General features: G+C 44.8%; 1 protein-coding gene across 4 annotated transcripts in view; it reads left to right on the top strand.

Moving 5' to 3' along the window:
* The window catches only part of LAMA3 (laminin subunit alpha 3), a gene marked incomplete at its 5' end in the record, with an annotated part of 240,762 nt that overhangs the window by 155,035 nt on the left and 58,021 nt on the right, over window positions 1-27,706 (top strand). For 2 of the 4 annotated variants that reach the window (XM_082667718.1, XM_082667719.1), the window contains 7 exons: window positions 2,224-2,322; window positions 4,714-4,797; window positions 7,622-7,852; window positions 11,845-11,958; window positions 15,700-15,809; window positions 18,477-18,557; window positions 24,734-24,840. In XM_082667718.1, the coding sequence (XP_082523844.1) occupies window positions 2,224-2,322; window positions 4,714-4,797; window positions 7,622-7,852; window positions 11,845-11,958; window positions 15,700-15,809; window positions 18,477-18,557; window positions 24,734-24,840 (826 nt within the window). Of the gene's footprint in view, window positions 1-2,223; window positions 2,323-4,713; window positions 4,798-7,621; window positions 7,853-9,102; window positions 9,274-11,844; window positions 11,959-15,699; window positions 15,810-18,476; window positions 18,558-24,733; window positions 24,841-27,706 lie in introns of those variants that run through there. The other 2 variants (XM_082667720.1, XM_082667721.1) reach the window with 1 other exon arrangement.

Raw genomic sequence — 27,706 nt, forward strand, 5'->3', positions numbered from 1 at the left:
GCTGTACAGTAAGTCCTTATTCGTTATCTATTTTATACGTAGTAGTGTGTATATGTCACAGATGTAAAAAAACAAACTTATGGTTACCAAGGGGGGAAGGGGGAGAAGAGGGATAAACTGGGAGACTGGGAGTCACGTGTGGTTAGACGCTCCTTGGGGAGCTTATAAAGGAGTTGCTTTTCCTGTGCTGCGTAAGTTATTATTCCAGGACCTGACCACCTACACTCATTTATATGGACAGAAGTAGAAACATCCTCAGGTGATATATGCGCCTGGTGGCCCAGGATAGAGCTTTGGAGAAAGGGTGGATTTCACAGAGCCCAGCCCAGGCGATGCCGCAGTCTCACATCTACAATGACTAAATACTCGTCCCTTGTCAGCCTGAGCTCTCTGATTCTGTCTTCAGGTTGAAGGACTATGGATTTTGACCTCTGAGTATGGGGAATGTTGCTCCTCTCCTATGACCCCACTTCTCCCTCGTGTGATATACCTCTTCACGTCTATATGGCGAGCCCTGTACTTACTGGTCATCTAGTCCTGGCTAACAAATGACCCACAAACTTGGAAGCTTAAAGCAACAGACCGTCATTTTCTTGCCCAGTTTCCATGGATCAGGAATCCAGGAGTGGATGGCTCAGGGTCCTTCCTGCGGTTGTGGTCAAGATGTCAGCCAGGGCTGCAGGCATCTGGGACTGGAGGATCCACTGCCAAGCTCACTGGCGTGGTTGTCAGCAGGCCAGTGTTCCTGGCTGGCTGGTGGTCAGAGGCTTCAGTTCCTATTCACGTGAGGCCCACCGTAGGCTGCCTGAGGGTCCTCATGACATGGCAGCTGGCTTCCTCCAAAGCAAATGAGGGAAAGAGAAAGAGGTGGGTGGGAGGGGAGAGGAGAGAGAAAGAGACAGGGAGGGAGAACAACGTTTTTGTCACCTGATTTCAGAAATGACACACCGTCACTTCTAACATATTTTGTTTGTTAGAACCCAGTCACAAAGCCCAGCTCACACTCCGGGAGGAGAATTAAGCTCCACCTCTTGAAAGCAAGAATATCAAAGGATACGTAGACATATTTTTAACCTCCTCAGTCCATCAAAAAGGCAAAACTTCATCTCAATAAGATGATTCAAGATGTGACCTTGGAATACTTCCAGATTCTAAGGTCATAACTCTGTGAAGCTGTGTAGGCTGTAGCTTCTAGGGAAGCACTTCAGTGGATTGGGGGCCCTGCAGGGCTGCCCCTCCTCCCTGCACCAGCTTATGTGCATCTCCAGTAAGGGTATTTTGTCTGCCTTCCCTGAGATGATGTTGCCTCTCATTTCCATCCTTCGGTCACTCTTTCCTTCTTGATCAGTTTTTACTGTAAGGGTGGGAGATATCAGGACCAGAGGTGAAGTCGCTGTCTAAAAAAACCCATGATCGTTCACCTCCATGTTTCCACCACCGTCATGCTGCGGAGGCAGCACTGAGAGGAGGCCCGTATACCTGGTGGTACAGGCGGACGTGGCTTATGCATCTAGGAGAATGCAGAATTGCTTAGGAAATATGCACCATGTGCCCTCAGGGGAAGTTGTTTTTTTGTTTTGTTTTGTTTTGCGGTACGCGGGCCTCTCACTGTTGTGGCCTCTCCCGTTGCGGAGCACAGGCTCCGGACGCGCAGCCTCAGCGGCCATGGCTCACGGGCCCAGCCGCTCTGCGGCATGTGGGATCTTCCCAGACCGGGGCACGAACCCGTGTCCCCTGCATCGGCAGGCGGACTCTCAACCACTGCGCCACCAGGGAAGCCCGGGAAGGTTTTTTTTTTGACAATTTATTTATAGAGGTTCATTTTGTAACTGATAGATGTTAACCAAGTCTCTCCATTAAATAGGAAAGCAACGGCCTAGATTTCTTAGAATAGCCGTGGATTAAATAGACATTTTGGTTTAGTCATCATCTAGAATAAAAGGATCTTATTTGTTTCTGCATGACTATTTTTCTTTTTAACAGAAGTATCTTCTTGCTTGTAAAACTCAATCATGTTCACGTTAAACATTTTAATTGATATAAAATGGCAGAAAGTAGAAAGTTAAAATGCCATCTTCAATTCCACTCAGTAGAAATGACCACTGTTAACAGGCTGATTGTGTATCTTTCCAGATCTATGTGCCAGTGTACTTCGTAGATGAGTTAATGTTGCCATGTTCTCTTTTAATGCTTGTGCTATTAATCCTACTATTTCAATTTCAGGTTTCCTCGTATGGTGGCTACCTCACCTACCAAATGAAGTCCTTTGGACTGCCTGGTGACATGGTTCTTCTGGAAAAGAAGCCAGATGTGCAGCTCACCGTAGGTGTCAGAACACGACCCAATGAGCAGAAAGTGGCAGTTGCAATTGGTGCCAATCCAGTTTTAGGACATCTTGATAAGTGGCCTACAGAAAGCTTGGATTCAGTCATTTCCAATATTTTGTAGAAACTCAAAGGGAAGTTTAGAGCACGTAGCACCTCCTCAGGATCCTTGGTCCCTGACCATCCCAGCCCCAAATGGTTTCTCTTTTCTTCCCTTCAAAGAACTTACCCATCTCTCACTTGGCATCTCACAATCACTGCCTCATCATAAACTTGTTTTATGTTTCTATCTTTCAATTTTGTCTCACATTTTTGAGACCTCCCTGTTTGCAAAGTCACATTGCTGGGCTCGTAAAGGACAGGTAATCCCTGTCCTCAAAAAAAAAAGTGTAACTAGGGGCTTTCCTGGTGGCGCAGTGGTTGAGATTCCGCCTGCCGATGCAGGGGACACGGGTTCGTGCCCCGGTCCGGGAGGATCCCACGTCCCGCGGAGCGGCTGGGCCCGTGAGCCATGGCCACTGAGCCTGCACGTCCAGAGCCTGTGCTCCGCAACGGGAGAGGCCACAGCAGTGAGAGGCCCGTGTACCAAAAAAAAAATAAAGTGTAACCAGGAGGGGAGATGAGAGAAATGACCAAAGACCTACAGTCCACTGAACAGTAAGCCTTTGAGACAAAGTCCAGACAAGACTCTGTGGGAGCTGGAGTCCAAGTGGGGGCTTATGTAGTCGGTGCCCTCAGAAGACTTCATGGAAAAGGTTAGTTTTGAGCCACGCCTTTAAGAATGAGCGTGAGAGGAGAAACACCCTTCCCCTTCCCTGGCAGAGAGTAAGCTGAACCTAGGCAGAGGAGCAGCGCGCCAGGCGTGAGCAGTCCAAGTTGGCTGTGTTATCAGCACGTGCTGGGCCATTGAAAACAAGCCCGGAAGTGTAGGAAGGGGGGTGTTTAATGCCATGATGAGAAATTTGGCCTGAGGTAGACGGTGGGGAGCCCCTTTGGTTTTCTGAGAAGAGAAGTGACACCCACATGCTATGTGCCGGGCACACAGTCCAGAACTGCAGTCTGGAAAATCTTGAGGTAAGGGGTGATATCGCATCCTGCATTGAATCCCCTACAGCATACAGAACCTCGCACATGGGGTGAGGTGCCGTAGCCTGAACTTGTGCTATAATTAATGCGCTGCAATTCCAGCTTCCTGAAGGGTTTTCTTGTGTCATTCACGGTATAAGAGGGGACTGGAAAATCCCACATGCCTCATCCCAGATGAGGGCCTCGCATTCTGGTAGCTTTTTGTGTTCAGGCGCGGCCGTGTTGTGTTTTGTTTCTACTGGCACCCAAGTGTATTGAACTGTTGTTTTAAAAGGTTCTCAAAGGAACCTTTGCAAAACAACTTGAAAAGGAAGCACTCAAGATTTCAGAGTTATAGTCTACGGAAAAATAGTTCCATGGTAAGAATACTGTTATGACATGTTGTATTTCAGCTTCATTATTTTTGCAGAGCATCTCAAATTCAGGCCATTAGTATGCCTATATTTTAATGCAGACTGTTGGAATTCATGGAGAAGTAATGACCAAAATTTCTTCTTAATTTATCTTCAAACATGGAAAGTAATTTAGGCTCATGAAACATTTACTCCGCTGCTTTGCTCCAAACCACTGAAGTTAAAAGCCTATGGGCACGTTTCTTAGATTAAGGTTTTCAATTAGTGATCGCAGATAATGCTTTTCTTTCTGAAAACTGGCTCTAATGAATGAAACCCTTTGGGGTTTGGTGCTACAACAGAAAAGCTGTACTTGTGTGTGTGGGTGTGGGGTGAGCGTGCTGCTTGTGGGTGCTGACCCTCCCATTGGACCCTCGAGAGCCACCGTAATGGGGACGGGCGTGCGGAGGCTAAGTGAGCAGGGCTGGGTCCTGCAGGGTATGGGCTGCAGGGCTAATTCCTCCCCCATATGCCAGCTCTGCTGCTCCCTATCTATGCAGGCTGCACAGGCAGCCTCGCCAACCTTCTACCCTCCCCGCCCTCCCCACTAACCCACCCCCCAAAGCACTTTCTCGCTACCCATGCGGTCCTGTAGGCAGTAAGGAAACCAGCACCTCATGCATTGACTACAAAGCATCATTTTTTTAAAAAAAACTGTTTCCATCTTTTTAAGCCACTTTCAGTCAAGAGAATTTTCCTCGTTTCCTATTTGTGAAAATGAACCGTGTTAGGGCTTATTATTCCATTCCCACGTTACTGCTCCTTTTGCCAGTCAGTTCATTTTGCAGCTACTCTTTTAGAATCAGGCATCTCATGTAATGCAGATCCATAGACGTTTGTTCCTAGATCAGTCATAAACCTCAAAATACCCCAACCAAGCCACTAACACATTCATGTGTTTCTTTAAACAGGGTCAGCACATGTCCGTCATCTATGAGGGGCCGAATGACCCCCGGCCAGACCGGCTGCATCATGGGCGAGTGCAGGTGGTAGAGGTAATGGAAAAGCAAACATGAAATTCTTCTTGATGAGCCTTTTTGTCCCACGATTTAGTTCTTTCAGAGAGTTGTTTTTCTGACTTATTTTATGAATTTAAAATATTAACTATATTTATATAAATGTAATTTAGATATCTAAATTAAAAATATAAATTATGTAAAATATACAGGGCTCCATCCTCACAGGGCTTTGTTGCACCATCTTTATGGGACTTACCACTGTCTCTCCTGTTTCACACCTAAGTATCCTTGTTTTGTAAACTCTGTGAGTCTGTAAATGCTACCATGTAGCTCCCCGTCATCCTCAGGCCTCCCTCAGTGCCTGGGACCTGGTGACTGTCCAACAAATGCTTGGGGTGAATAAAAAGAAAAGTCACAAAAACATCTAACACCAGAAGAAGTAAGAATAATATAGCTAAACGAAGGAAAAAGCTCATCAAATTATAAAGCATTGTATTAAACCTACATGGTTACAATTATTCCTTTAGAGTGTTCCAATTATATTATTAAATACGTCCAGTGAGGATTAGTAAATATATCCTCAAGGTGATACTTTTTCAAGTACCTTGAACTCCCAGACACATTGTAACATTTCTGTGCTGGTCCACCCATACAATGGAATACTATTTGGCAATAAATGGAACAAAGTATGGATACTTTCCACATTGTGGATGAACCTCAAAAACATTATACTGAAGGAAAGAAACAAGACACAAAAGCCCATCTATTATGTGATTCTTTTTATATGAGAGAGGTGATGCCAGCAAAAATGGTGAAGAACCTGTTTTTCCTCCATGAAAGCAATGTGGCAGAAATGGTCAAAATCAACTATTTTAGAACTCTGACAGTTAACCAAAGGCTTGTGGAATCTGAAAAGCATTTATTCAAGAAAAATGGCTGAATCTTTTTCCAGTAAACGCACACTACTCCATGATCTGCAGTTGGTTGAATTTGCGAATTTGCAACCACAGGTGTGGAGAGCCAACTGTGAAGTTATACGCAGAATTTTGACTGCTCATAAGGTTGGCACCTGCATTATTCAAGGGTCAACTCTATGTTCCAAAGAACTGAAAAGAGGATTTTGAAGATATTTGCACACCCATGTTCACTGCAGCACTATTCGCGATAGCCAAAAGGTAGAAGCAACTGAAATGTCTATTGACAGGTGAATGGATGAAGAAAATGTGGCATGTACATACACTGGAATATAATCCAGCCTTCAAAAAGAAGAAAGTCTTGTCACATGCTAGAACATGAATGAAACTTCAGGACAGTACACTAAGTGAAATAAGCAAGTCACAAAAAGACAAATACTGTGCGATTCCACTTGTATGAGGTATTTAAAGTACTCAGATTCAGGGCTTCCCTTGTGGCACGGTGGTTAAGAATCCGCCTGCCAATGCAGGGGACACGGGTTAAAGCCCTGGTCTGGGAAGATCCCACATGCCGCGGAGCAACTAAGCCCGTGCGCCACAACTACTGAGCCCGCGCTCTAGAGCCCGTGAGCCACAACTACTGAAGCCCGCGCACCTAGAGCCTGTGCTCTGCAACAAGAGAAGCCACCCAATGAGAGACCTGTGCAACGGAACGAAGAGTAGCCCCCGCTCGCCGCAACTAGAGAAAGCCCACGCGCAGCAACGAAGACCCAACACAGCCACAAATAAAAATAAATTTATATTAAAAAAAAAAAGTACTCAGGGGCTTCCCTGGTGGCGCAGTGGTTGAGAGTCCGCCTGCCAATGCAGGGAACACGGGTTCGTGCCCCGGTTCTGGAAGATCCCACATGCCGCGGAGCGGCTGTGCCCGTGAGCCATGGCCACTGAGCCTGCGCGTCCGGAGCCTGTTGCTCTGCAACGGGAAAGGCCACAACAGTGAGAGGCCCGCGTACCGCAAAAAAAAAAAAAAAAAAAAAGTACTCAGATTCATAGAAACAGAAAAGAGAATGGTGGTTGCCAGGGGCTGCGGGAGGAGGAAACGGGAGTTATTGCTTAATAGGTGCAGAGTTTCAGTTTTGCAAGATGATAAACTTCTAAAGATCTGTTGCACAATGATGTAAATATAATTAACACTCTTGTACCCTACTGTTGAAAATGGTTAAGATGGTAAATTTTATGTTACATGTTATTTACCATCATAAAAATAAAATAATATGCATGTGTGTGTGCAAGAAAAGATTGCACTGTCACAATTATGAACATTTAATGATCTGAGCTGTGTGACTTACTCAGTTTCCATGTCTCTCTCTTGTATCTTTCTCACTCTCACTGCTTGCACAAATAAAAGTGCATTTTAGGGCGTCCCTGGTGGCGCAGTGGTTGAGAGTCCGCCTGCTGATGCAGGGGACACGGGCTCGTGCCCTGGTCCGGGAAGATCCCACATGTCGCAGAGCGGCTGGGCCCGTGAGCCATGGCCGCTGAGCCTGCGCGTTCGGGGCCTGTGCTCCGCAGCGGGAGGGGCCACAACAGTGAGAGGCCCGCGTACCGCAAAAAAAAAAAAAAAAAAAAAAGTGCCTTTTACAATAAGCCTAACACTGGGAAATCTTATTTCACTTTATTGCTCCTTATTTCCTGCCTTCATTTTTTCCCCCTTCCTCGTGGCCTTCTCCCTTCTTGGAAATAACCCAGGACATGTGATTTCTGAATATAAATCCACTGTGTCTACTTACCTATCTTATTTTAGTATTTTTCCTGATGCATTTTATTTATTTTTCCCCTGATGCATTTTAAATGGCTTTATTGGATTCCTTCTGGCTGGCTGGCTCTGAAGGCCCTGGGAGTGAGCTTACCACAGGGAGACCTTGCCTCTCTGCTTTCACATGTAGGGAAACTTCAGACACGCCAGCAGCGGTGCCCCCGTGACTCGGGAAGAGTTGATGATGGTGCTGTCTAGACTGCAAGGTGTGCATCTCCGGGGCCTCTACTTCACCGAGACACAGCGGCTCACCCTGAGCGGGGTGGGGCTGGAGGAGGCCTCGGAAACAGGAAGTGGACGTCAAGCACAGAATGTAGAGATGTGTGCCTGCCCCCCTGACTACACAGGTGACTCATGTCAGGTAGGAAACGCTCCTAAACCGTAAAATCCCCCCAGGGTCTCCTGTGGCTGCTGTTCCTGTCTGCTGTCCAGCATTGCTGGACGATTTGGGGCCCTCTGACCATCAAACAGATTTCTGCTGGGCTCTAGCTTCTATCTTACCTGGACCACTTGCAGGTATTAAATATGAAAAAGAAATCACAAGTGTCTCAAAATCCATCGGAAAGCCACAGAAGCTCGGTGGATCCTGGGGGTTGCAGAAATCTGGACTTTCTGGGAAGCAGAAAGGACCCCGCCCATGGGCATCCCAGTATGTGGGCCACTGCTTTCCCAGTAGCTGACCCAGGGTTCTCAAGCCTTTCTCTAATCCAGAGCCTCCCTCCACCACCCACCCCAACAGTTACAGCCCAGTGAATATGCTGATTATTCAAAGGAAATTGCAGTCCAAGTTTCCAGCTCACAGCAGATCCTCATTTGAGGCCCAGTCAACCTGACTGTCCTCAAGTGATTAAAAGGTGCCGCAAAATGAAACCATTTCATGTCTCAAACTGCAGATAATGTTCTCTTCCTGAAGAGAGGGAAAAAACCCACAGCAGTTAGTGCAATTAACGGGAAATAGCAAGCATTGTCATTCTGAGAATTCCAGGCATGCCTCGGATGTGGATTTAGCGACATCCTTCACTTTCCATCCTGACCCCTGGATTGCAGAAAACCCCAAGGTGATCTGCACGTCAGTTTCTGTTTTAACCTGCAAATACAATATATTTGCAGGTAAAAATTATATTTTGCTGGTTAAAATATAATATAGCCACCGTGGTTTTCTCAGGACTCCTGCCATGTAACTTTTAGTCCCCAGGTGCTTCCATTCTTCTTCCCCCTGCCTTCTCCCTTTTTTCTAGCCCGATTTAAAGAAATTCAGAGCCCAAGGGAGAGAGAGGGACCTCTGGATTACCACCCTCCGGCCAGGGCGTGTCCTTGGCGTCTGACTCAGCCTGTGATTTACAGCGGCCTGTGCTGTCTGGGGGGTGAGGTGGGTAGAAGGTGGCGCCTGCCCCACCTGGCAGGAATTACAGAGCGGCGCGCTTCCCCACGGGACTGTTATGTGCGCTCTCTCACAGGCTGACTCATGGGTGAAGTTTACAGGTGGGGCCTCCTGCCGCAGACAGCCTGCCTTACCTGAGTCAGCCGGGCCTGGGCACTGAGCAGGAAGGGCAGGTATAAGAGGAAGAGGCAGAGGTCTGCGTGCAGCCAGCAGGACACCCAGAGACCAGGATGCCCCCGGCAGTGAGGGGGTCCACCCGGAGCGCGGGATGGCTGTGGATCTTTGGGGCAGCCCTGGGGCAGTGTCTGGGATACAGTTCACAGCAGCAAAGGGTAGTGCTTCCTCAGCTGCCCGGTCAAAGCCAACAGCAAGCAAGTTATGTGGAGTTTAAACCCAGCCAGGTAACGTCCCTTTTACATTTTGGGTTGGGGTGGGGAAGGGTTCCCAGCTCCGTGAGATTTTAAGTTAGGGTGATGAGTGAGGAGTGGGTGGGCTGGAGGAAGGACTGATGGCCCCCCATCCCGTTGACAGGCAGTGTTTATGACGGTGCCTGACAGATTGCTCTCCTGAGCTGTTAACCACAAATCCTATAAATATCAGCCCACCTGGAAGTGCTGAGACAGCTAGAGTTTGAATGCCTGTGGGATGTTAATATCTAGGAAACTCTGTGCCCTTTTGAGAGTAACCCAAGCCTCAGGACAAAAGAGTCTGTTGCCTATAGGCTTCCGAATTCTGTTTGGGAGAGAAATTACCCACAAAGTTAACCATGAGAATCAGTGAAATCCCTTTTTAAGAAAGTGATGAGATCAATTTTCTATAATACCTAACAGACGTGCTTCAATTTGCCAGACATTAAACACTCAAAAATTCTGCTTTCACTGTCTTTAAACATCCTGGATGGTACATGTATATTCACAGAGAAATAGATTCAATGGCCGCTGAAGTAGCCCTGGAAACTTGATAGAGACAGAATTGTATCATTTGTACTACAAAAGTTTATTGGAAAAGTTATCCTGAAAAATTATCACTTAAAATGATTAGTTGCAAAGCCTCTTTACTGAAATAATATATTAGGATACATTCATTTTCACTTAGAATAAGTCTTCAGTACAATCTACTTAGTTGAACCGGCATTTCATGTTAAATCTGGAGTTTGTTTGCCTTATAGAGGTGAGAAAATGATTATATTTCGGTAACTGACAAATGTTCTGAGTCATATGATGTGTAACTCTTGCAGAGTACTTTTCTGTTTCTAATCAAGAGCACATTAAGATGGGTGATTCACTTTAACCAGCATAGACCATCCTACCCCCCAAAGCATATTTAATTAAGCTTTTACTGGACATGTTGTCATAATCAAACCAGATATATTTATTTATTTGGATAATTTGTTCTTTACCAAATTGGATTATTTTACAAGCATGTAATGTGATATATGGTGATAATTATAAGGCACTTGTCCCTTGTTAGTAGAGATTGCAGATACGATCACACCACCACTGGCTGAATTTCATTCAAATGTATCTCTCAGTCGTGCTTTCAGCTCAAGAACATTCCTTTCATATTTGGATTCTCCTTTAGACAAGCCTATTCATAGAACACATAAAGTAGTCTAAGTTTTTGCAATGCATTCTTTTGCCTAAACGTGGTTCTTAATAGCTGAAGGGAAAATTATATTGTAAGTTATAGTATTGTTATTGTGTACGATTTGGCATCATTGTGTCATTTTTGGAAGGAGCTTCTAGCCAAAACTGGAATATTCCACTCTAGGGAAGATGTGAGCTTCTTTCTCCCCCAGCACATTGGCTTCTTCCTTTCCCCAACCTGGCCAGCTAGAGACCTTTAAGGCCATGGATGAATGAGAGCAGATTTCCCTTGACTGTAACCGCAGAGTCTCATAGACGTACGTGCTGTTTAAAGAGATTAGATAAAAGATGATCTTTTATGTTGAAGTATTAATTTTTCCTGATGCTTTAAAAGAAAAGCTGTATAGGCGATCACTGAAAGAAACTAGGGATAACACCGGACTTTAATCAGTGCACTGATTGGCTCTGGCAAAATAAAGAAAATGCCCATCATTCTCTTTAAAGACAGAAATCTAAATAATTTTTAATGGCTGGTACACTGATACTTGCTTTTCTTCTTTTGGGGACATTCTTCACTAGAATCTTTTTAAAAAAATATCCGTTCATCAAAAGAAAACCGTAATTCTTTTCATCCACATGAAAAATAATCACGTGTGTTACACTGGAAAGAGACAATTAGTGGAGACAGAATTAATCGAAGCAGTATTGAACAAGAGGAGACCACACTCCAGAGCTTTCCTCAGGCTGGGTCTTGGTGTTCAATCGGAACCAAACAACCCTGCGAAGTTCTGTACTAGGATGCAAGCTGGTTGTTTTCCCTGGGGTTCCCTGTAGCCCATAGACCAGTGAGTGGCAGTGAAAGGGTCCCACCAGTTCTGCCATTGTTGTATAGATCCCAGTGAAAACCCCGTCTTTCCTCTTCCTCCCATACTGCTCCCCACCAGCCCAAACCCACACTTGGAGAGGGACTGGCTACCCAAAGAGAACTTGAACTTGAAGGGATTTGCTCAGAGGTCCTCCCCCCGAAGGACTGAGGTCCTGATCCTCTGCTTTTTCAGCACTCCATCCCTCCACTGGCCCTCAAAACCACTGGTGGGAGGAGAGAGGCATCCTACTTCCATACTCCCCCCCCACCCTTCCCCCTGCTCTGATTTCCCCACCACACGTCTCCAACGCGGGCACCAACACACACACCTACCATGGTGTGAAGACAAGAGAAGCTGACCAAAATAGCAAGTGGACCTGGCTCACATTTGAAAGTAGAAATCCACATACCAACTAAAGGAGCGAAGATAGAAAGGGGAATCCTTGACAGTCAGAATGGTCACCTGCTTTGGATGATAATTTCTTTCTCTGTATTGACCAAATGCTCTGTTTGAAAAATAGGGTTGTAGCCCTGGATACTATCGGGATAACAAAGGCTTATATACCGGACGGTGTGTTCCCTGCAATTGCAACGGACATTCAAATCGCTGCCAGGATGGCTCGGGAATATGCATGGTGAGTAAATTGATGCTCTGATGCTACCAGCAGACAATCTATGTCTCCCCATCCCCCTCTGCTAGGCCCTGAGATATCAAATGTCGCATCTCCTACCAAACCCTAGATACAGGTTGCCGTGTGAACCCAGGGGTCTCCAGGTAACCAAGCTGAATTATTTCCCACTCACTTTTCCCTCCATTTTAACGTGTGCCGTCAGAGAATACCTGTCTGAGCAATTAAATTATACCTGAGATTCTAAATCTCTCATTAGATGATAGTAGTGGGTAGATCCTGGGGCTTAACCCTTGCCAGGGTATAATACTTTGGACCCCAGTTTTGTTGGGGCGACAGGAGGTCGCAAGAGGAGACCTCATTGCTGTCAGGTAGCTCCAGAAAGCGGTGACAGGAGGAGGAGATGCTAAGAAGGGCGGGGGGCACACGCTCGCCGCCACGGCTGCCAAGGCAGTGGGTTTATGGGGGAAGACAGGCGAGGGGAGTCCCAGCGGTTTACGACTTAGCCACCGGAAAGCTATCCTGTTTTGGAATATGTTGGAAAATTCTCGCCCAGAAAATTAGATTCTCAGGAGATCTTTCTCATGCATCCTGACGCAGAAGAGGTTTTATTCTGCTGGCTTCCTCCCTGTCCTCAGAGGTCCTCTCCCTGGTAGCCAGGGCCTCCCCAATTAGAGGGAGGACGGACAGTTCCAAGGAAAGGAGAGCTCACCAGTGCCCCCAGGAAACCAGAGCCCCCGCTTCCGTTGTGCTGTTTGGAAATACATTCTCCTGACGCAGGTTTCCTCTGCATTGTGTAAGGCAACTAGAGTGTGTTTCAGCTCTTTGAGTTCCTAGGCTATTTTATGCGCGTTCGGCATGTCCCGGGGAGCTGTTTCCTCTGCAAGACGGGACAGGCCAGGACAGGAAATTGTTGTAAAGAGCCTGATGGAATATTCTGTAGGATTTTAACCTTATAAGTTCAAAAGGAATAAAAGATGTTGGGTAATGTTGTCTTCCAGCTCTTAGGTATCTCAAATAATAGTTTGTGTTTCATACTGTATGGTGTGTGGATCACAGGTAGACAATTTCATGAAAAATACTTATCTTGTCATTAAACTGTTGCTAGATGTCGAGTCCACTTTATAAAAACTGCCAAAGAAAAAAGGGAGTTTTCTCTGTGGTTCAGCCACCGGTGAAAAGATCACTCGTGAGAGTCGTAATTCATGTTTTCATCAAACAACAAGATTTTCTTTCCCACTTTTCTTTGTACCTCCGTCTACACTTGTCCCTAATGGCCATGGAGCCTCTAGAAACAATTCATTCAGGGAACGCTTCCTGAGTATTTGCTCTTGTGGGAGGGACTGAGCAAAGTGCTGGGGGTTAAAACCATCGGACGTAATCCCTGGTCTCAGGAGGCTTGCTGTCTCGTGGGGGGATGTACCTGGGTGCACACATGCACGTATGCACCTGCACACACGTACACACACATGTACAGGCACACAGGTGCTGCTCAATGGCAGGCAGTGAGTGCTGGCCCTGCTCTCCGTCATGGCCATCGTGTGGGAGCTGAGGATGCAGCCCTCATCCTCAAAGAACAGAAACGAGGAAACCAAGCACCTTCCACTAGCAGATGGGACGATCTGCAGATTGGCCTCTGCCTCTCGAGGTCCAGAGTCAATTTTAAAATCTGGGACCTTCACACATGTGCACATCTCCCTGTCGTTTCAAGAATGAGCTTTGACGTGTGCAAAGAAACCAGCCCAATCCCTGGCCAGTACAGCAGTGTGTGTCCAGTGGGGAGGGAGCTGGAGGTGGTGATGCATCCCGTGGGTGCGGTGGGCTGGAGGGAGCTCTGATGACGGGCTCCCTTCTCTCCACCAAGGCCCTGCCTCTCCCTCTTCTCCTGGCCTGCTTTCTCCCCACTTCCCCTGCCCTCTGTGCCCAGTCACCCCTCATCTTCTCCTCCGTTCCCAGTCCCTTCCCCTTTCTCTTCTCATCCTCTCTCTTCAGTTTTCCTCCTTTTTATTCCCTGTTGCTGGAGCCTGTCTCCCCCTGCCCCCAGGATGATTTATCTGAAACTCAGAGCTGCCTCGGGGCTCCCCTGAGGCTCACAGCCAGATGTCCACACTCCTCGGGCGGCCTCAGGGCCCCCTTGATCTGCGCTGCTGCCTCTCCAGCCACATCCCGCCCCCTTGCACTTCACCCTGGGGAATACCAACTGCTTCGCGTTGCCCACGCACGCCGCTGTGCTCCTGCAAGACAGAGGTTCTGTGCACACTGATCCGTGTGCCCAGAATGCCCTTCCACACTTCTCCACCCAGCTCAGTCCTCTCCTTCTGTCCCCCACGCAGGCATCATCACCTCCCCTGAGGTTCCTCCTGCCCTTATGACATGCTGCCACACGTTTGTCATCATCTTTCCCACATTATATTGAAGATGTCTATTCACAGGCTTCTGTCTACCCGAGTCAGGGTACTGATCCATCTTTGCATCCCTGGTACCTACCATAGTTGGGTATCTAGTTCGTGCCCAGTAGATGTTTGGTGTCCCGTGGAGTTCGGAGAGCACGTGCTGTGGGGGTGGATATGGATTCATTCATTCATTCACTCATTTACTTATTCACAGTAAAACAAGGAAACCTGATAGGCAGATGCCTCAAATCTGCAGGACTGATGAAGACAGATTCCGGGGCAGATACTGTCCCCTGAGGTTGAGGGGCATTTCAGACATTCTTATGGGACTTTATCAAGCAACTCATGTTCTAACCCCTTTCTTCACTCCTCTCCCTGTGCCCCCATAAAGGACCAGAGTTCAGAGGGATTTTTCGTAGGATACAGGTGGCCTCACTGCAATTCTTGTTTCTCCACGTTCTTGTTTCCTCAGTGTTTTCAGCTCAGAACTAAGTAGAGACAGGACTAAAATAGCCCTCTCCAGGAAGTTCTTCTTTAAAATTGTCATTTGGAGTTATAAAAGAGAGGAAACTAATGTGGAAAGGTAAACACTTAGATCAAAAGAACAGATGTTTCTGAGAGAGTCAGGGCAGCCGAGCAAAGTGAAGCTGGCAGCCCCCTCATCCGGTGCCCCTGAGAGACTCCTCCGTGGGTCCCGCAAGTCCTCCCAACAACCTTGGAAAGTGGGTGTTATTTTAACTGTACATTTTAAGAAAATTAGAATTGTATGTAAATCACACACCAGTAATTTTTTTTTTTTTTTTTTTTTTTTGCGGTACGCGGGCCTCTCAATATCGTGGCCTCTCCCGTTGCGGAGCACAGGCTCCAGACGCGCAGGCTCAGCGGCCATGGCTCACGGGCCCAGCCGCTCCGCGGCATGTGGGATCCTCCCGGACCGGGGCACGAACCCACGTCCCCTGCCTCGGCAGGCGGACTCTCAACCACTGCGCCACCAGGGAAGCCCCCACCAGTAATATTGATTTATAAAAAAAACACTTGAGGCCCAGAGAGGTGAAGGGACTTGCCCAAGATCCCACAGCTACTAAATGTTAGCGTGGGATTTGAACCCAGCTAGTCTCACTTCATTTCATCCTGCCTCCCGATGGTGACACCAAATAGCTAACAGAAGGGCGCTTCCTTTTTTTTAGCACCAACAATCATTGGCTAGATAGGAAAAGCATGTGGTTAGCAAAACCAATAGCACTCTGTAGTGTCAGCAGATTTGAGCTACAATTGTGTGAGTAATTAAGACAATGATCTCAATAGCAGTAAAGGTAATAGGCTGTTATTAATTTTACTCTTTATCTGTCCCAAGAACTGCCGTCATAACACTGCCGGGGAACACTGTGAGCGCTGCAAAGAGGGTTACTATGGGAACGCTGTCCACGGATCCTGTAGGGTCTGCCCGTGTCCTCATTCAAACAGGTACTGTGGAAGTTTGAAAATAATCTATTAGAGACAGGAGGGAGTTTGGTGGGTGCCTAGGACTGGGGAGGGGCTGGTGGGAGGGAAATGGGAAGTGACTATTGAAGGGTATGAGGTTTCTTTTAGGGGTGATGAAAACGCTCAAAAATTGCAGTCACGATTGTACAATTGTGTGAGCATACTAAAAGCCATTGAATTGAACATATGAGATGAGTGAATTTTATGGTATGTGAATGCTATCTTAATAAAACAGTTCTATTAAAAAAAAGAATAAACAAGAAATGCAAACCAGAACCAAGACAAAAACAGACTTTCCAAGTTGTATGCTTCTGGGTTTTGCCTTTTCCTCTTTTCTTTTGCTGTTCATTCAGCCCCATCATGAGGCTGCCCTTCTCTAGATGCTGGGGAAACTGCTGTAAAGAAGGCTGGCAAAGACTCCGACCTCATGAGGCTTTACCTGGAGAGTATGGGGAGAGGGGTGGGGGTAATCATCACACTCCGTAAATACATGCACAAATCATTCTGAAGTATAATTTCAGATAGAGATAGGTTATGCCATTGATAAAAGGGTTACGTTATGGGTAGTGAGTAGATTCTTTACAGAGGGTGGTAGGAGGGCTTTCTGGAGTTGTTGGACAGGGACCAACGAACAATGAGATGGAGTAAGCTGTGGCATTATGCTGAGAGTCCAAGGCAAGGAAGAAAAAAAAACAAAACAGACGAGAACGCTCCTGTGATGATGGGTTTGTGGACAGTAAGAAAGCAAGAGTGGCTGGATGGCAGTGAGAGAGAGACGGCCAGGAGATGAGGTTGGCGGGGCAACCAGGATTCAGAGCCTGTACCTTGCAGGCTAGAGTAAGGCACTTGGATTTTATGGATTTTATCCTCAGTGTGATGGAAGCCACAGGAGAGTTCTGAGCTGCAGAGAGATGTGATGTGCATTGTCATCCGGGCTCCAGTAAGGCCAGTAGACTCTGGGGGTAGAAAGCCACCATTTTCCTTTCACGATAATCCAGGTTCTGCTTGGCCTTGGCACTTCGTCATCGTCTTGCTCATCATGACATGTTCACTGTGGGTCCAAACAAAATATAACAGGTAACTAAGTGAAGCAAGATTTGGTTTGAAAATCAGAATGATGCTGATGAAGTACCAATAGTGCACAGGCTCTGGGACGGTCATGGACCACACGGCTGCTTGGTATTAGCCGAGTTAGCAGGGAAATGGGCCAAGTCAAAGTGATCAGAGGTCACCTGCCCAACGTGGCTTTCTGGAGATGCATATTTGAAATGTGCATCCTGGTTTGCTCTCTGTGTATTTGATACTCGTTAAACCTGCCCAGTCCTGTGGCTTTATTTGTAAAGGGATCTATCACTTGACAATTGCCAAGGCTTGTTAGAACAGAAGCTAGAGAGAATAAAAAGAAGCAAGATTTTCACGGGGTGAAATATTGGGGGGAAAGCTGTTCATCTTTAGTTGCAAAGCATATTATCATCAAGGTCAGCTTCTAGCATCTGTGCAATTTAATTAAGTAACATTCAGTTCCTAATATTTATCAGTAAAACCCTATTTTTTCTAATTCTCCTTCTGGCGATATTAATACTGCTGACAAATTTCTAACTGTCCCTTTAGAGGTGTAACTGTATCTAATTGGCCAAGAGAAGCTCCCCAAATAAGAATTCTTTTACCAGCCAAAGATAAATGGAGTTATTTCCCCTCAGATTTATGTCAGTGGAATGTTCAGTAGTCACAGACGTTTCATAAGGAACAAGACTTTTTCATGGTCTCTTCGTTTAATTTTTTTTTTGTTTTTTTTTGTTTGTTTGTTTGTTTTTGCGGTACGCGGGCCTCTCACTGTTCTGGCCTCTCCCGTTGCGGAGCACAGGCTCCGGACGCGCAGGCTCAGCGGCCATGGCTCACGGGCCCAGCCACTCCGCGGCATGTGGGATCTTCCCGGACCGGGGCACGAACCCGTGTCCCCTGCATCGGCAGGCGGACTCTCAACCAGTGCGCCACCAAGGAAGCCCTAATTTTTTTTTAAAAGAAGCTTCTCAAAATACACCAGTTAAGAACTAAAAGGGAATTGAAATTCCAACAGCCTGATTGGAAAAGTGTGGAAATCACCAACAGCTGTGCCCACAGAAATACCTGGGCATTGAGCATGCTCTGTGCTTTAGTCGCCTCTGAGGGCCTGGCCCACCTACCACTGTTTCTTCCCAGAAGAGATTGTGCCCAATATAAAAGAACTAGAATAAACAAGGAGAAGAAATTTTTTCTTTAAAGAATCAGAACTCTCTGTTCTTTTTTTTCTGCCTAGACTTGTTTTACTCCTTCCTTGTTAGTTCTGGAAAAATGCTGTCTAATCATCTCTTCCAAAGTGTGTTACTTTATTCTGTCTTAAGGGAAGGAATGTATTTCTCCAAGCCAAAAAATGAAACAAAGTAAATGCCTTCAGTCCTTATTCAGCCAAATTTGCCTGATGTCAGCTGAAGGCATTCATCATTATCTCTACAAGTCTTGATGGGCAAAATTTTCTTCACACAAAAGGTAGCCAGACACTTGGTTTCCAATTTCACTTAAGGCAAGTCAGGTTCTTTGTGGCAAAAAATAATGAGCGTAAAGTCCATCAGCTTATGTTTTTACTGGGGCTTTTCTCTGTCGTTCTTCAAGTTTTGCCACCGGCTGTGTTGTTACTGGGGGAAACGTGAAGTGCTCCTGCAAAGCTGGATACACAGGAACACAATGCGAAAGGTGGGTGCCCCCCCTCCCCCGCCCCCTTCTCTCCTCCCCCGTCTTGCAGGTAGGGGTGGGCTCTTCCGGCAGGCTGCTGCAGGCACCCTGGCTGTAAGTGGGGCTCTGCTGGATTGAGGCTCAGAGCTAGGGCTGGGGCTGCTGGTTTCATTGAGGCTGGAAAAAAGTCTCTTGGGAAAAATACAAGTGTGCTCACTTAGTAAATCATTAACTTCCTTCTCTTTCTTGCTTTGTACCTGTTTCAGCCATTTGAGAATGAGGTCCAATATGTCATAGTCCTATACGCTCCAGCAAACACCCCTCTACATACCTATGTATACCCCTACATACCCCTACTCCTGGGCGCACCCCTACATACCCCCCCAACATGTATCTGTATACTCGTACCGCCATATAAACTCATCCCTACATACTCCTATCCCCACATATACACATCCCTACTTGCCTGTACACAAACGTACAACTCTGCGTCTCCTACACATGCACACATATCAGCAGCCCTAGATATTTCTACACACACACCCCTCTTAATGCCCACACGACATTATGGACACTTGCAGGACAGCCTGTGTCTCACTCATTTCTGAACCCCTAGTGCCTAGTGTGGTACTATTCATATAATAGGTGTTTGTGAAACAAAAGAATACATGTTACAAAATGGAAAGTACATACTTGATCATAAAGGGCCACAGAGCCAAGCTTTAGTTTTTCCTGAACAGTATTTCATGATTAGCTACTATGCCCAGGGCACCGCCAAGTATTGTGAAGGCTATAAAAGGTACTTGTCATCTAGAGGGGAAGAGAGCACACATGTATCTGGAAAAGTAGCAGTATAACAAATGAATCATATGGATAACATTTTAAAATTTAAAATAACTGTAATATAAGATCAATACACAATTATTACAGAAATGATATAATACAGGTGAGCAGAGAACTAATATGTACCATACCCCTGCAATTGCCCTATGCTCACACCTGCCCACCTACAGTGCTTGTTGTATGTTCTTACAGATCAGTTCTATATGCATAGATTTTTCTTAAAAGAAAAAGGTAGATTCCTGTTTTGCTTTCTGTTTTGTTTTCTCATCTAATAATATGTTAGTAGTATATTTCCATATCAATAAGTGTTCATTGATAACATCACATCAGGACCAGGAAGTTCCCCTGAAGTTCCATAATCCCCCACTATTGGCCTTTGAAATAGATTTACTGTTTTCCATTCAAAGCAGCACTAAAAGTGAATCCTGTTAGCTAAATATTTGTGTACATAAATACTCGAGATGTAATTATAGAACTGATCCCTTGGGCCAAAGCATAGGGACATTTTTCAGGCTTTCGATACATTTTGCAAAATTGCCCTCCAGAAAGATTGTATCTGTTTACCATCCTACTAGCAGCAAAGGAGCAACTGCCTGCCTCCAGCAGATACTAAGACTGTTCACTTTTTACAAACATTGCCAGTTTGATAGAGAAACATTGTATGTCATTTTATTTTACATTTTTTGGTAATAATTAGATTTGATTTTTTCATGTGCTTATTGACCATTTATAAATCTTTTTTTTGAATTGCTTTCCAGGTCTTTTACCCATTTTTTTCTAGTGGAATGTTCTTTTATTTTTTTGTTGATTTGTACAAATCTTTTAGAGGAAACGAATGCTTCATACTATATATTGCAAATATACTTCTCTGTTTTGTTTTTCATTTGTATATTTTTTGGTTTGGTTTTGTCAGTTCTAGATCTGCAATAGTTAAGTTCTATTATATTTGTACCTACTCTTTTATTCTTTAGGGTTTCAGCCATTAGTGTCATGCTTAGAGAGGTTTATGCATATGCAAATGTTTATGCATATTTTGTTTTAGTACTTTTCTGGTTTTATTTCTTGCATTCAAATCTTGATGGTGAAAATTTGGAACCTCAACTTTTTTGTGGTATTGCATCTCACAGGGCAGATAGATTTAGGGTCTACATGTCAGGCAAAAATTGACCGGAGCTGGCATAACCTTGAGTATCCCAGTGTCCCATGTCTCAGTAATACAGGGGCCATGTTGCATGAAATACACATGTCATTTGGTTACACCCAGAATCACACTCTGTAGGGTGAAACAGTCACTCTAGGAGAGGCACAGGGAAACTAGACCAGCTGAGCGAATAGCAGGTTCACATCTCTCATGTCATGCTCACTGCAGGACGCGTGCTCACTGAGTGATGGGGACAGTCACTTCGGCTGTTTTTCCCTTACACTCATGCCCTCATCCTCTCATCCCTCTTTGGCTAAGTACCTTTAGTTGAATTCACTAAAGCTAAATGTGTACAAAATTTCTTTTTTTTAATTAGGGGTTTGATTTCAGATTTTATTTTATATTTTAGTTTTTATTTATTTTTTGGGTGTGTTGAATCTTTGTTGCTGAGCGCAGGCTTTTTCTAGTTGTGGTGAGTGCGGGCTACTCTTCGCTGCGGTGCGCGGGTTTCTCATTGCGGTGGCTTCTCTTGTTGCAGAGCATGGGCTCCAGGTGGCTCAGTAGTTGTGGCACGTGGGCTCAGCAGTTGTGGCTCATGGGCTGTAGAGTTGTGGTGCACGAGCTTAGTTGCTCCATGGCATGTGGGATTTTCCCGGACCAGGGCTTGAACCCCTGTCCCCTGCATTGGCAGGTGGGTTCTTAACCACTGTGCCACCGGGGAAGTCCTGTAAATGTGTACGAAATTTCTACACGAACTTGGATTTGTTTTGTACATTTTATTTGGTTTTTGTGTCATTATCACTTCTGTATCATTTCTGAAACTATCAAATGACTTTGACTATTTGGTTAAGCAAGTCTCCCCTCGTAACCCTTATTTAAATTTTTTCCTGGACCATTCTGGCATATTATTTTTCTGGATAACTTTAGAAGAATTTTACTTAAAAAAAAACAGAAAATTAATTCAACTGGATTTCATAGTAAGGGAGGGCTACTCTAGACTGGGGTTATCTGAAACATTTTATGGACAAGGTGGGACTTAGGTATGTCAAAGGGATGACTGGAACCCAGTGGAGCTGGGAGGTGGAGGGGGAAGGCAGCTCAGGTCAGGGAAGTAATTCAAGAAAGTCCAAGGACCTAGAGTGTAGCTGCCATGGGCAGAAGGAGGCAGTGCCTTGTTATGGGCATCAGCTGAGGGTCTGGACACTATCCTATGGTAAAAAGGAGCAATTCAAAGTTCTTCTGTTTATCATTTCTGCAGGAGGAACATTGCCCACACTTATTCATTCTTTCCTTCGATGAAAAATGGATGGAGATCCTAGTATAAGCCTGGCCCTGTGCTAAGCATTAGAAACACATCAGCAACCAGACCACAGATTCTGCCCTCAAGGGTTTTCCAGTCTAGTGGTGGACAGATGTACAAATAAGCTGCTAAAATAGAGAGAGAACATAACCGGGCTAAGTCAGGCTGCAGCAGGAGGGGCATCAACCAGCCCTGAAGGGTGAGGGATGGAAGGGGCAGCTACCCTGAGACAGAAAGGACAGGTGGGGTGGGGAATGGGCTTGGGAGGGTCTTCCAGGCTTCGTGATTTAAAAGCTATGCGACTCCTACCTGGGAGAGGCTTCCTAATTTAATCCTCCTTATGGTTCTGCACAAACAGTGAAGTGGAAAACGGCACCAGGCTGGAGGAGACATCCATTTGACAGGCAACTGATTTGAAAAGGGAAATTCTTAATTAACAGTTTTCTCAGCTTAGGTTTTTTAAGTTTGATGTCTCAGGAAAGCAAGCTGTTGTTTTTTTGTGTTTTTTTTTAACTTTTCCACAGCTTAATGCCATTTTAATGTCATATTTTTTCATTTGTTAACACTTACTGAGCCTCCACTGTGTGCCAGGCTGCCAGGCATCATCTGGCACTAGTGGTTAACTACGCAATGATAAATACAAGCACAGAGTAAGGTGAAAAGTAAGCATATATGCAGGAGCTCGCTGGGCAGAGGTGGGGAGGGAATAGGAAAGGCTTCCCTCCTCAGCCCGTGCTCTGGGACACATTTCTCCCTTGGCCACTCAGAGCCGCAGATGACAGACGTGCTGTCTGCTCTTTATTTGCTGTACCGATGTCATCTGTGAAATCAGGAAGTTTTAGTTTAGTCCATTGTGTTTAGCACTACCATAAAATGAGAATAAAAGAACCAGTTATTTCTCATAATCGATAACTAATGCTTTGCAAGATTAAGGAAGAAGCAGAATCAAACTTCCTGAATATTTATGTCACTTTAAATAAGGTAGTTTTTAAATATGTATCTTTTACATAGAGAGTTTAGATGTAGGTGAGACATCTAAAGGAAAAGTATTTTAAACTGAGATCTTTTGCGTAGCATGGCTTGTTAGGCTGGTCACCTAACAAGCTACTATGGGGCTGGTCACCCCAAATAAAGCCCTATTATTAGGACAACCTGCTGAGAAGACTTGGGTAAGCCACCTCAGCTTAGTTACCTTCTTGATAATTAGGGAATACATGGATTTTCTGCTTCCTATCCATTTTCCGAAACGTAGAATTCCAAATGACACCAATTACACATACATACGTATATATGAATATTTTATCATGTCTTAAAGTAGCAGTAGCTACCTTTTACTGAATGTCTGCTATGTGCAGGCATTGTACTAGATTCTTTACTATATTATCTTTTATATCCACCCACCAAAATAGGTATTGTTAGTACCATTGTTCATTCATTCATTCAGCATATACTTATATCTGACACCTAATATGGGTCCAGGCATTATCCCAGGGCTAGGGATGCATCAGGGAGCAAAACAGCCCACCCAAAACAATTCACATCCTCATGGAGCTTAACATTTTCGTAAGAGGAATAGATGAAGAAATGGAAGCTTGAGGGATTAAGATAACAGCCCAAGATGACATGGACTGTGGTAGAGACGGAGGTCTAGCCAGATCTTCCTGATTCAAAACCTGTGTCCTGACTTCCCTGGTGGTCCAGTCAGTAAGACTCTGCGCTCCCAGTGCAGGGGGCCCAGGTTCGATCCCTGGTCGGGGAACTAGATCCCACATGCCAGCCACAACTAAGAAATCCGCCACCCTGCGTGCTGCAACTAAGACCCGGTGCAGCCAAAATAAATTTAAAAAAAAAAGATCTCCCATTCACTTTGTTATACAGCAGAAACTAACACACCATTGTAAAACAATTATACTCCAATAAAGATGTTAAAAAAAAACCCCATAAAAACAAAACAAAACAAAAAATCTGTGTCCTCTGCACTATATCACCAGTTTATCCATTGGTAAAGCATATTTAAATTGCCTCAAAGTTCTTTGATGAAAAGCTTAAATTTGAGAAAGTCAAATGCCATATTTCCTTGATTCTATCAATTCCATTGATGATAAAACACCACACACATCAATTTAATGACAATTTAGGGGGGATAGAGTGGGAGTGGAATTTTGCTAATGAACAGAAATATTTTAATTTACATCCCAGTTCCAGAAACATTAACATGTGTTTGTGTTATTTTTTGAAGAAAACAGACACAATCAAGGAAATATGATCTTTTACCTTATAAATAAGGAACTGAGTTCTCATCACTAAATCATCTAGAATAGTAAAGGCTCAGGCTAAGGTGGCAGTTGTAACTGCTCAGTTGTTTAAGCCCCTTATGTACATCTCTGCAGCAATTAGTGCAAATAAATGTGAATTATGCAGACTTGAAATAGTACAATAGGAAATATTAATAAAACCCCCTTTATGCAAAATATTGAAATTATATGAATTTTACTTTAAGTTTTTTCTTCGAGGAAATGAGCCATAAATTAAGCAGTGTGTATTTGTGTGATATCTTCAGGAACACAACTCTTGCGTAAAATTCACCCACCCCTGATTTCGGTACTGGTCAAACCACTGGCTCTTGTATGCATTTTGTTCATCTGCCATTTGGCTGTCGGGATGATTGAGGACCTTGTCATCTGGGGTGTCAAGGAGCAAGGGAGCAATCTCTGCCTGCCTTCCCCTCCTCACCATTCTCATTCAAGTCATAAATGGCTCTGTACTGAGACACATTCCCTCTTGCAAATCTATGTCAGCCCTTCCTCTCATAGGGTTACAAGATCCCAAACAGGGAGCTAGAAGTTGAGACATTGGGTGGAATAAATGATGAGCCCTTTGGGTGTCTCCCCTCTTTTTCTGTATTCTGTGTAGGTGTGCACCAGGATATTTTGGAAATCCCCAGAAATTTGGAGGTAGCTGCCAACCATGCAGCTGTAACGGCAACGGCCATTTGGGCAGTTGTGACCCCCTGACGGGAGGTAAGATCGACTCACACGTCTGTTACGACTCACACGTCTGTTAACCTACCTTTATCAAACTGGTATAAAATAGCTGGCAAAGAAGCCAAGCAAACATGTTCAGCAACCACATACACAATTCCAGCTAACAAGTTGTCCCCTTGTTTTGACAAAGCCGGGAATGCTTAGGTAGTATTCACAGGTTTGGTGAATAACTTACTTCAAGTAGGTTTCTTTTTTTAGGTAAATTGTTTTTAAAACATCACTAATTATAGCCAAAATAATTTCAGACCCTATTTTGGTGGTTTTTGCTGAAATCTCCCTTTGACATTATAAGGGAATCATCTCATCAGCTTCCTTCGTGTATGTATCTGAAGGAGTCAGAGTGCTGTTTCTATTAAAGCAGTAACTGTTCTAGGATGTGGGTGTATAATTGAGATGGATTTTACATACCAAGAAAAAAAACATTAACTGGGAGTTAGTATAGGTTCATTAGGAAAAAACAAAGTTGGAAAAACAGGAAGACTCTCTACGTCCTTCTTTGATGGAGAATATTAATGTGGTTTATCAGGAAAATGCCATTGATGCAGTGCAATGCCAAATCCTTAGATAAAATCTCTCATCTTATAGACAAGATGAAGAACTAAACCCTGGATGTATGGATTAGATCCAGTCAAGTGACTGTTTCCAAAGGAACGCAGAGTAAATGGAGCCTTATCAGTCTAGAACGAGGTGTCTGTTGTCATGTTTGGGGCTTCATCTGGGCTCCATCTTGTTCAACATCGTAGACTTGAATGGAAATATAGAAGACCTGCCCACCCAGTTATCAGGTGACACAAAGTTGGAGGAGCTAGCAAATGCCTCCTATGACACATTTAGAATAAAATAGGGCCTCAACAGCCTGGAATGAGGAGCCAGTTCTAACCAGACAAAATTATGTTGGGGTAAGCGTGGAGTCGGTCCTATAGTTGAATGGAAAAAAAGATAAGTTTGTGATAAATGAGACGTGACTAAGGTTTCAGTCAGCGGTGAGTTCAATATGAATCAAGAGGGTAACGTGGCCCCTTAGACACCTTGTACTATCTCCACTGAGTTCTAGTGTCCAAAACCAGGTGCCCTGCCATTATTCCCTGGTCTGCCGCCCATGCAAGTCCCCACAAGGGGCCCGTGTCTTTACAAGGCAATAGACAAGCTACAAGTTTGTTCAGAAAGAAGATGAGGCTGTGAAGGGACTTAGAGCCCTGTGACATGAGGAAGGACGGACAGACCAGGATGGTGGACGGGAGACTTGGAAAGGACGGATCTGAAAGGCACATGTGTGGGAGAAGGGTGGGTCTTGTTCTGTGTGGCTTAAGGTATGGAGAACTCACATCCAGGAGTGGAAGCTAGAGGGAGATCTATTTTAGATCATTCTGAGGAAGAAGTGTCAAATGTTTAAAGACGAGAAGGACTGGTTTAAAAGGAGATGAGTTCTACTGTCACTGGAGGTGTTCAGGAGAAGTTTCGGCATCAGACACGTCGTTACTCGTGAGATGAATGCTTTTGCTAATAGCAAAAGTAACCAACCTAGAATGAGGATGGGAACTCTTTGTTCCAGAAATGGAAGAAAATGCTCACCTGTGAGACACGTTTGTTCCTGTGAGCTTTTTTCCCTCTTTTTCATTCTCTCTTTCAATTAATAACGTACAGATTCCTTGGTGGTCAAAACTCAAACTTGTTGAGAAAATTGCACTGATAAATCAGTCCTCTTCCTAAGCCAAGTCCCCCATATACTGTGTTTGCAGGAGTTTGTGAAGGAAATAAAACCATGTTTCCTGCCTGTAAGGCATTTACGGTCTAATTGAGGAAATTAAAGTGACACAGCTATATGTCCATATAAGAGTGAGTAAAAGATTTTTTTAAAAAGGATGAGTAAGAGAAACCTATGATTACATATAATAAAATGTCTACAAAGATACTGTGAGGAGACACTTATCGTCTTTGAGTGGTAGGATCAAGGATAATGTTTTATCTCATTTTGCTGATTTTCCCAAATTTTCCATAGTGAACTTATATATATTTTTTTACAGTTAAATGTGGTTCAAAACGTATGTGTATACACACAAGGTGTGGCTGCTGAGAACACACCTGAAAGCCTCCCTGTAGCATGTCTAGGAAAGTTTCAGGCTTAGAGTTTTCCTTTAATAAAGTCAGATGATTTTTCACAGGAAAATGAGAGGGCATTTCAGCGTAAGAATGCATGGTATGGGGAAAGGAGTAGAAGTGGGAGGAGTAAAGAATGTCCAGGGGTGACCATTAGGCTTTCCCGTCTATAGCTGAGAACCTCAATATTTAGCATATGTGAGCAGTAGGTGGTGGAGTAGGTCCACTAACTTCGTGTGCATATCTCACAGCATCTGTCACACTGTTGTGAAATGTGCCTGTCTCCCCCATAGGACCATTAAACTACAGGACACCAGAGACTTGCTATCTTTGTATTCCTGCCCCTAGCACAGGGCCATGGCACACTGGGAATGCTCAAAGGTGCTCAGTGTTTATTGAATGTTCTTGAATGATATTAGAAGAGACATCAGCAGTTGTATAGGAGGCTACCAAATGAGGACAACACCAGCGATTAGGAGATTTCATTTCATAAGAATGGTGTGACCCTTTGTAGAGAAGAAACTGAATATATAATCAGAGAGGCCACACGAGAAGTTCCTGTAGCAAGATTGTTGGGAGATGAGACAGCTCCCCAAGCAGTGGCACCGAGGAGGGAGGGAAAAGGGAAGAGCCGGCCATGCCGTGTGGCTGGGTGACTGAACACAAAACTAGCTTTCCCCAAAGCCAAGTTAAAAAGCACGTGAAGGGGCTTCCCTGGTGGTGCAGTGGTTGAGAGTCCGCCTGC

The sequence above is a fragment of the Grampus griseus genome (genome assembly GCF_964374135.1).
Source record: "Grampus griseus genome assembly, chromosome: 12".
Taxonomy (NCBI): domain Eukaryota; kingdom Metazoa; phylum Chordata; class Mammalia; order Artiodactyla; family Delphinidae; genus Grampus; species Grampus griseus.